General features: G+C 29.9%; 1 protein-coding gene across 1 annotated transcript; it reads right to left on the reverse strand.

The window, feature by feature from the left end:
• Positions 1 to 199: 199 nt before the first annotated feature.
• LOC145753632 (4-galactosyl-N-acetylglucosaminide 3-alpha-L-fucosyltransferase FUT5-like) lies at positions 200 to 4,197 on the reverse strand. Its single transcript, XM_082570043.1, has 5 exons — positions 3,781 to 4,197; positions 3,289 to 3,390; positions 2,935 to 3,008; positions 1,763 to 1,879; positions 200 to 1,056 (listed from the first exon to the last, which is right to left on the reverse strand). Exons 1-5 carry the CDS (start codon positions 4,192 to 4,194, stop codon positions 300 to 302), a joined length of 1,464 nt encoding a protein of 487 aa, XP_082426169.1. The 5' UTR covers positions 4,195 to 4,197; the 3' UTR covers positions 200 to 299.
• Positions 4,198 to 10,420: the final 6,223 nt, after the last annotated feature.

The raw sequence follows: 10,420 nt of genomic DNA on the forward strand, positions 1-10,420 counted from the left end.
TACATAGGTGCGCGTTGCTATGGTAACTTTGACAAACAGATTTCGAATCATGACAATTCTAAATCTGGAAAAGCGTGGGCTATTAAATTGTCATAAGATTAATTCGTACACTTGGATATATCTTTGGTCGGTTAAGTCAATATTGATTATTTGAAGCTCGTAACTATGTTGTTTAAACGACAATACAACAGAATAAAACTTAATCTTCTACTCTATTACATTTTTGATAAAGCAAATAAAAGATATTGCATATACTGCGTTTAAAATATAAAAAATACAGTAAAAAAGGGGGATTTTGATTAATTGGCACATTCCGGGGCTTCTAATCCATAAAACCAATCCGCGATTGAAGGTACCGTCCGCGATTTGGCATATCCGTATAAAGGAACATCAGATTTTGCTGGGTCATAATCTGGGTTAAAAACTTGGTCGTTATTAATACCATGAATTGTTTTACATAATGCGCACCACCTCATGGCTCTTAAATAGTTCGGCAAGTGTTCAATTTTCATTAACCTCCACTCAAAATATTCTCTATAAGCGGTCTCGTTTTTATCGAGATATTTTAAATAATTAACTAAGTCATTCGGTGATTTAAAATCTTCCGCAAAAATGAACGAATTAGGAGGGGCTATTAATTCATAATCAGCTCTTCTACCCCCCCATACGATGGGGACAGCACCAAAAGTTAATCCACTAAGCAAAAATTTTTCAGTGATGTAGTCTTTGCAGTGATAGTTGTTCTCATATGCGATATAAAACTTAAATTTTGAAACAATCTCATTTTGCTCGCTACGCGGCGCTGGTTTGTTTCTTGGAAAACAACCCCCTCTGCAATCAATATTCAGCCCCGCCCATATTAGTTGGGTGACTAATTTTAATCGCTCTTTTGCGCCTCTTGTGGAGCCACAGTTCGATACAATCCATAAGGCCGTTTGATTTTTGCCTTTAATAAGTTCGTCTAGGTCCTTTTTCATATTTCCAGAGCCCTTGGCTTGAATATTTTTGTAAATATTTGGCACTGTGTCGTAAGGATCGTACACGCTAGAGTCTTGTCTAAATACAAATCAAAATTTATAAAATATTTTCATTTTACAATAAACTTAAGGTTGTGAGTTTTTAAACAAGATATATTAGGTTTGATTCTCAATGTTGTAGTGTCGTTTGTGGAAACGGTTTTTGTTTTTTTCTAAATGTAATTTTCATGATCACTTATTAGGCTTTACTACAAAAGTTACATGTGTATAAAAAATGTACTAATTTTGAAGAGCATTTTTTGAGTTTTTTTATATATATTTATCCTCGATGTGTAAAGGTCGACCTAAAGACCTTATCATAGATTAACGTTAGTTAACCCAACTCAGTCTTGAGTTGCCTGTGGCAGTTATTATATAAATTATAATTGCCCTGCAATTAAGCTGCTGATTAAGCATAAGTTTAAACTGTTTATAGCGCCTTACTCAAGGGCGCTACATCTTGAGAGCAGTGGGAATTAAACCCACGACCTCATGTGATGTAGTAAGTGTTACCACTACAACACCCTGTAGGTTCGGGAAAATGGTTAATAGAAAAGAGCGGTTTGTAGGTGAATGGCTTATATCAGTAATTAATCTACAACTTTTAGGGTGATTTTTGACACAAGCCAAACAACTTGAAAATAAATAAACTGTTGCAGTACAACGTTTAAAATACAATACGACATTTGTAACCAAACAGTCCACCTTTGTTTACGAAAAACATAAACAAAAACGTCATATATTACCTGTAGGTCATAGTAAGGTTGAACAAGCCGTCGTATTCACGTAAACTCATTCCTCTAAGCACCCGAAGAGCTCGAGTTCCTTCCCTTGTCCACCAAACATAAAACTGATCAGGTCGCCTGAATGACAACAAAAAATTATTAAAAATTTTTTTTCGAAAATTTTTCGCCAAATTTTATTTTTAACTTGGCCAGCTTTTGTAAAGGGATGAAAATTAGTCCTTAAATAGTTTTGTAGTTTTTTAATATTTAAAATAAAGGGTATTTTTTTTAATTTTTTTTTAAATGATCAGTTTGTGTAAAATGTTGAAAATTAGTTTTCAACTAGATTTGTGATATTTCTATATTCTAAAATCAAGATTTAACATCTTTTTCCTAGGTTGTATAATAGAATATGTAGTGTTTATAGCATAGTATAGTATTTTTTATTAAGACATTTCATTAATAATTTAAATTACAGAATTGTTTTTTCTTAATATTGCACTTATTTTTTTTATTATTTTTTTTTTGGTTTTGCGCGCATTGATAAAAGTAAATAATTAATATGATATAGAATTAATATTACAACAATACGACGGGAAAAAATAACAAAATCAATTAAATGATTTAAAACATGCCAAAAGTATTAATGTTTACATAAAGATTTTAAGTATTTTATGGCATGGTCACCTTATATATATATATATATTTCTTCTATCATTTAATAGGAACTAACAATAGTGCCAAACGCATTAATATATATAGCCATTATTACATAAAATCAGCTAGCATTCTATATTTCAAGTCTGTGTTTATTGTATTAACGGTTCAAGTTTTATGGTTTATGAATTTCTAAAACTCTAACTTAGTCTTGTGCATCAGTGCGTTTCAATAACATATTATTACAAGCAATTCTCAGAAGTTTAACTTCCTTGGGGTATATAAACCACTCAATCTATATAGACCAGTTAAATATATTACCAATTATATTTTACAGTTATATGCGATACAACTACGTTTTAACGGCTACATGTTAATTATACTAAAGCAAAAACGATAAATTAGATAGTCCTGCATAGTGTAATACCTCCATATTTTCCCATTAAATATGATTTATAGCTATTCTCAATACCATTCTATTGCAAATTATGTATTAAAATGATGTAATAAATTTATACTTATATTAGTAACCTTACCTATTAGGTGGCATGTTGTTTAAGCGGAGTTCATTGAAATGAAATACAATTGCTTTGGCGGTAGGGTCGGTAGACTAAAAAATACAAAACAAATGTTAAATTTATGTCATCTATTCACTAAAACTATTAACAAAAGAAAAACTGTTTTAATAGAAAAGAGTTTGTGGTACTTGTCCCCAATATAAACCTTATGAAAGTAAAGTTGATATACTTAGTTTAAAAACGGCAGACTAATACAGTTTCCCTTATAAAAGTAGTTTTTCCAAGTGGAAACTTTACCGGTAAATTAGTTAAGAATGTATTTAGTGGCGCTTTAATTATGAGTAAAACACTTATCAGTACCGATCAAATTACCTTTGACTTATCGTACGTAAAATCACAAGCACCGCATTCACTTTCATTAATGGATATCACATCCCTTACGCCGAACATCGCCTCCCAAATAACGACAAGCATCTAAATAAAACAAAATTAAATATTAACCCAAGTGGACAAAATTGATAATAAACTTTCTTAACGTAGGCGTCAAGTGGAAATATTATCATTTTTGAACTTGACGGTGAAAATAGATAAATATTTGCTATACTTTGAAGTTATTTATTTAAAAAAAATATTTGTTTAAATTAAAATTGTCTCAATATAGTTTAATAAGTTTGTTTCTCAATTGTGCTAAGCCAAAATTAATGGCAAAAAATAACTTCTCGTTTTTCTCTTGTAAAAATTTATAGGGGCTATACAAATACTAAGTAAAACCATTTAATTTAGTTCCTAGAAGTAATTTAAATATAAGTGATTTAAATATATTATATTATGCTTGGTTAACTTTAGAATAATAAAAGCTCAAACCCTTTCAGTCGCGTTTTCCAAGGCTTGGTTAAGCTGTATAATTTCATTGGGTTTTAAATGAAAGTATTTCGAAACAGTTTCATTGTTTTTTTGCTGCGTGGTTATATCCTGTGCTGTGCTGACTGTTGAAGTACTTATTGTAGTTTGAGCTAAGCTACTTAATTTTAACGTTAAAGTTGTGGAAGTTGTTGTTGTTTTTGATGGAGTTGTGACGGGCTTGGTTGTTGTAGTTGTGGCAGTAGTTGTTGTTGTTGTTGGTGGTATTTCCTTATACCAAAGTGATGGGTCTTTTGCATATGTAAAAATGCGCGAATCTGTATAAATTTCCATCTTATACATCGTATATCCACATATGGAGAACATTAAAAAACAACATAAAAAAATCTGATTTCGATATTTCGACAATAACTCCATTTTAAATCTAAAAACCAACAACAGTTATCTGATGTTTACCAAAAAAACTTTACACTAAATATGTTTTTATTTTGATTTTACCCTTTAAATTTAGTCGATCTAGTATGTTAGTATTGCACAGCCCTACGGCTATACAATTAGATTGTATATGTTAAAATATTTCGAATCGCTTGGACGACTTTGAATGTTTTACACGCTTGAACACATGACAACAAAATCTTAAAAGTAACTAACAGCAGCCTAACTTATAAATTCCATATGGTTATATTATCAATGTAGTATTTATATTATGTTAACGGCCGTATGGTTCTATATAGAACTAAAATTTAAATCTTTTCTTATATTATAAGCCCTTCTTTAATTCCACGCATTGAATTCACAAACGATTTTGTTTCGTATCTGCCACCCGATATTTAAATTGCACAGGAAATGATTAACGTATTTAAGTCGGGTATAGTACGCCAGCCTTTTATATAGTAAACTAACTTAATTGTCCGCTTGTTTTTAAGATATACTAACTCACATTTTGACATATAAATAATTCTTTTTACATTATATACGCCTACATTTTTCAAAGTAGACTGACTTGGGTTTTGCGTTCTTTTTAGAACTGAATAATTTAGTGTGTAAACTGTAAGCCTATTCTCTTTTAACTGTATAGCGTAGAAGTATGCTAGTCAAAATGAAATCGATACATTTATTTATCCTCAATGTTTAATATATTTTATTTACATCAAGAAAAAATAGTTTATTTTATATCATAAACACTTTATTTGCTTAATTAAGGGAAATAAAATAAATTGTAGAAAGTTACAAAAATATAGAATATTTTATGTAATAAAAAATTAAAACAGTCTTTCACAAGACTAAATAACTGATGTTAAATTTTTGCAATTTTTACTGATGGATAATTTAACAATATTGTTTCAAATCACAAAATACTAACAAAAAAAAATAATTTAAACTCTGAGATAAATAAATTTTACTCTTAGAGAAAAATGAAGCTTTTGAACCGGAAGCGTGGTGTAGTGGTAAGAACACTTGCTACACCACACATGAGGTCGTGGGTTTAATCCCCACTGATCTCAAGCTGTAGCGCCCTTGAGTAAGGCGCTTTAACGGCATGAACTCCTGCTGAGCCAACATTTAATCAGCAGTATAATTATTGGGCAATTATATTCTATAATATTCCAAACTGCCACAGGCAACACAAGACTGGGTGAAAGTAACTGATGTTACTCTATGTTTAAGTCGCGCATTCGACTTTCCCACATCGAGGATAAAAGATATATACAAAAAAAGTTAGTTAGAAATAAGCCAAGGCTAAGCATTAGATGGCTTAGTTACAATTACATCATCATCACCATTAACAGCAAGAGAAAAAACTTTTGATTTGCACTATTTTGTAGCAAACTACCATTGGCCTATTGTAACAACATTGGTGCTTCATTAACGGTACTTGTTGGCATCAGTTGGACTATCTCTGATGCAGTAACATCCATATAATAGATTGCACCACAAGAATGTATTTCAAGACGAAATTGGTTGTCTCTTTGGTCCAGTAAAACACTGGTCCTATTTGAGTTTCGATATTACAACCAATTTGCACTGTTAAAGGCTTGGAGATTTCTTAAGTGATCATATTTTGAATTTCTCATATTTTGAATTTCAAAAATTATTTATATAATTAGTAGATGATAAAAAACAATTTTATTCAAAACCTTTTTTTAATATTAGGTACTTTTTTATATAATTTTATCTTTTTGATAACAGTTTAATACTTCACACTTAACAGAATAAACCATTGGATTTAAGGTCGTATTCTAACTAAAAAGATGTATAAGGAGAACAAATTTTCAGTCTAAATATACAACATTTGTTAAACCAACCAAGTCTTAGTTCAACTTTTATCAATTAGAGATATTATTTATTACCTTATCTTTAACCTTTAGAATTATAAACAAGGATATCCATCTTGTGGAAATCCACTTGCTTGGATATCCACAATATTTGTTTTCCCGGATACGAAATTTACCGGATCTTTACATCCTTTGACGTTAATATCCGTTTAATGTAACGCAAGCTTTAAGACGGAAAATTTAGTTTTACAATTTTGTGCTTTTAAAAATTTGTATTTATTAAAGATAGTTTAAAAGTAAACATAACCCTTTAGAGCTCTAACTGGATCAGGGTAACTGATATTACTCCATGTTTAGGCCGTAAAGTCAGCCTTTCTACAACGAGAACAAATAAATGCATAAAATTAAAATAACTTGTTTACAAATTAGAAAATGCGTCAGCTTATCTAATGAAACATTGGGTCACATTTTCTTTGTTAAATGCAGCTGTTAACCTTCTTGTATCTCTATTACATAGAACTTTTAATGTAGCTGTTTACCTTCTTCTATCTTTATTACATAGAACTTTTAATGTAGCTGTACACCTTCTTCTATCTCTATTACATAGAACTCAATATGTTGATTCTTTGTTACCCATTTGATGTGACCATTTAAACGGTGCCATTTTTACCTCCTGTTTAAAGTTGAGACTGCAAAATTGGTTTAACAATAAAACGGTTAAGATCAAATCTTGGTTTTACTTTAACCAAGTAGCTTGATGTTTAAATTGCAATTAAAACTATTTTTTGAGGTGATTTGTGTTTGCAAAAAGATTTGTGAAAATTAAAGTCATGAAATTTTTAATTACAACAATTGACACTTTCCAATATTTTTAAAATTTTTAATTAAAAAGATAATTAATAAAAAAATTTTAATTAAACTATTTCCTTAAATTTAAGGAATTTTAAAAAGCTTCTCAAAGCCAAAGCTAACAAGGTTTCACATTAAATTTTTTAAAAACCCATAATTAATTTTTTTAATTACTTTTTTCAACCCCATGATATATTACTTTATTAATTTCAATTTTTTTTTTTACTTATGTCTTTTCGCATTAATTAGAATTTTATTTTGAATATTTAAACCACATTGCAGAAACTATTGCTTAGTAACTAATTTAACACAAACTAATATGATTAAACCGTTTATTATCAGTAAAGTAGTACGATACAGTCAGAAAGGATATGACGTTTAGAAATTTTAAAATATATGAAAGAACTTTTGAGAAAATTTTTAAACAACAAATTTTTGAAAGATTATTTTTTTACCATTAAATCTTGTTCACCAATTTAAAATCAAATTAAACCAAAAATTAAAAAGAGGCCAAAGACGTAATATTGACAAAAAACGGGTAAAATTAACTTAAAAGCAAAGATCTTTAACCATATTACTAAAACAAAAAATATAAATTACTTTTTAAATTTTGGAAACACTTAATCACGTGATAACAATACCCATTTTAATGTAAACAAAACTATTTCATGGTAGCAAAAATAACGACATTATGTTAAATAGTTATTCTTGATTAAATATGTTGGTTTTTGCTAAAGCAAAACTGCTGTTTAATAATTATTGAACGACCCAACTTTGGGCGTTGGCTTGACTGCCTGCAACTATATTTCCCGATGTGTCAGCTGCCAAGAAAGATGTTGTAGCCTGGTTTTGTAGGTAACCAGTGCCTGGAAACCAGTTGAACAACACTAGTTCGCTGCTTTTGCCATCCATGACCATCATTTCTACATTTTGAGATGCAGTTACACCTATATAGTAAGAAACACCACCAGCATTAAAGGAGAAGCGAAATTTGCTGTTCGGCATGGACTCTCTGGTCCAGTTGAATAACTCAAGACTGGCTTTCAACTTAGAGCCCTTAGTCTCGGTGACAGGTACACAATTCTTGTTGACGGTTTTGTTAAGGATTTGAACGACGCTGGTCATGATGCTGATTGGGTGTTTAAAAACAAACTTAAAGTTTTAGAAATTGATAAAGATTTTCTGCAAAATAAATGTTGTATAAAATTTAATTTAAACATTACAAAACAGTTTACCTTATCGGTAGATGTTACAACCTACCAGCAGCAGGAATTAGGCTTAAAACCCCGGGTCTTTGTTCAACCTAGAATACTAAAACTTACCAAAAGTGGGGATTAAACTCAGAACCTCAGGTCTACAAATTATTTAAATATGATATAACGTACTGACAGTGCGAATTAAACAATACAGCCTAAGTATTTTATTAATTAAAAATTCAATATCATGGCAAACAAATAAACAAACTAAATTGTGAAGTTTTTTTTGGCATATAAACTTAGCTTGTATACGTTTTATTATCGATATCTTCGTTATAACATTTATTATCTTGTAGTAATACTTGAGATTCTTTGGTTAGAACCTTTTATTGTTCTATTCTTTGTGATGCTCTTTAAAAACTGCATAATCTATCATTATTTGCTGCTCAATATATAGCAAAAAGGTGAGTTGAATAAGGTACAACACAAGGAAACGGTAAAAAGGATTTCCATTACCACACATATCCATTTTCTTGGATATCCTCGTTTGGGGATATCCACTTGCTAGGATATTCACAAAATCTACAGGACCTTAACTTCCGTTGACATCCGTTGTTGTTGATACCCTTTTTAACTAGTGATGAAATGTTTAAAAATCAGTATTCAGTACTATGTAAACATAGAGTAGTATATGCAAGAAAACATCCACATTTATAGGACTTTTTAAACAACGATACGTAATGTCAAAATGATTTTAATATATGTTAAAAGTCTAAAAATGTCTTTACTTAGATGTTTTGACTTTGGTGAAATACGCTCAAACAAACCTAAATCATGAAAAGATGGGAGTCAATTTGTCAAACTTTGATCAAAGCTCCAGTTTTGTGTTAAAACAAAAAAAATTAGATTTTTTTTTAGATGTAGTACCTTTGTTTTATAAAATTACTTTTTAACTTTAAAACTGAAATACCAAGTTACCCCCAACAAGATAGAAGTACTTTTAGTAAAGAATCAGTATGTACAATATATGTTTAAAGTAAGTTATAAAGTAAGGTATTACTATAGTTAAAATAAACTCAAATGCTTGCTTTGTCGTCATATCCTACCTTCTGCTTCATCCTACTTCGTATCATTTTGTTACTAACTGTTTAAGGTTGTGTCGGTTTAAGGTTCTATAGGTGTAGGCGTTTTGTATTCTGTCTAGATTACAGTTCAAAAAATAATAAAAAGGTTTTAGTACAATTTTAAACTTAAATTTAAAAACTGCTCAGAATTATGTATACAGTTAACTGTAAACCTAGCATATACGATAAACATTATTTATACATATATTAAATCTTGAATCCAGCTTAAAAAATTAGTTTTTGAAACAATATTAACTTTAAAAACGAAATGTCGACTGTTGAGATCACAAATGCGGCGAACGCTCAGAATTGTGCACCGACCGACCAGCCTCCTACTGAAGGTTCAGCTTTGACTGTTCGCCAGTCTTCCACTTACTGGGTAATGGAGTCCTCCAGCTTTGATAATCGTCGCTTTGTGGTAAAACCATTCGTAACGCCCTCGCTTTATCTTGGTGTGAAAAGTGGCACAGTTCAACTGCTTCAATATGATGGAAAGAACGGATCAGATCTTGATTTTAACTTGCTGTTAAGTGAAAATGGTTCACAGATAATTCAAAGTGTTGGAGACACTGGCTTTTTGGGCATTGACGCGGGATCAAACCGGGTAGTTATGGTTAACAAAGAAAATGCAACAAGATGGATTGTTAAATAAATTTCTTGAACTTGTGTTAATTAAATTTTCAACTAAAACAAAAAAATTATATCCATATTGCATCTGTATTTAATGTACTTCTTATTTATTCAAGTTATAGTTATTTTGATTCCATATGTATTGGTGTGTTTTTAATTAAATATATTAAATAAAATTATCTTTAATTTGATTTCTAATGATTTTATAAACAAGAAAAAGCCCTAAAATTTGTTATTAGTTTAGAAATATTAAGTCGAATTAAAAAATAAATAATTTTAAACAAATATTTGTAATCAAGCAGGGAAGTATTTTAAAAAATGCCTAAAAACAATAATTTAAGAGAGAGAACTAACTTAAAGCACGCTTAATAGCATGTCTCGTTGCATTGCATTGCTTTAAATATAAAAACTTAGGTTAAATTGATGTTACTTTAAATTAATTTATAAAGCAATTGGTGATTCTCATAGCAATATAATTAAAATATAATTAAGTAGAAATTCAATAACTTTAGTTTGTATTACTTCCGTTATTTGAACTGAATTGCCCAGTTTAGGTATCGTACACGTC

This window comes from Corella eumyota, chromosome 5, assembly GCF_963082875.1.
Source record: "Corella eumyota chromosome 5, kaCorEumy4.1, whole genome shotgun sequence".
Classification (NCBI taxonomy): domain Eukaryota; kingdom Metazoa; phylum Chordata; class Ascidiacea; order Phlebobranchia; family Corellidae; genus Corella; species Corella eumyota.

Excerpts from the sequence above, each read along its gene's own strand:
- LOC145753632 (XM_082570043.1), bottom strand. The coding sequence starts at position 4,194 with ATGGAGTTATTGTCGAAATATCGAAATCAGATTTTTTTATGTTGTTTT. Across the intron at positions 3,009-3,288 it reads TTACGTACGATAAGTCAAAG|TCTACCGACCCTACCGCCAA; the intron begins GTAATTTGATCG and ends TGTATTTTTTAG. Across the intron at positions 1,880-2,934 it reads AACAACATGCCACCTAATAG|GCGACCTGATCAGTTTTATG; the intron begins GTAAGGTTACTA and ends GTTGTCATTCAG.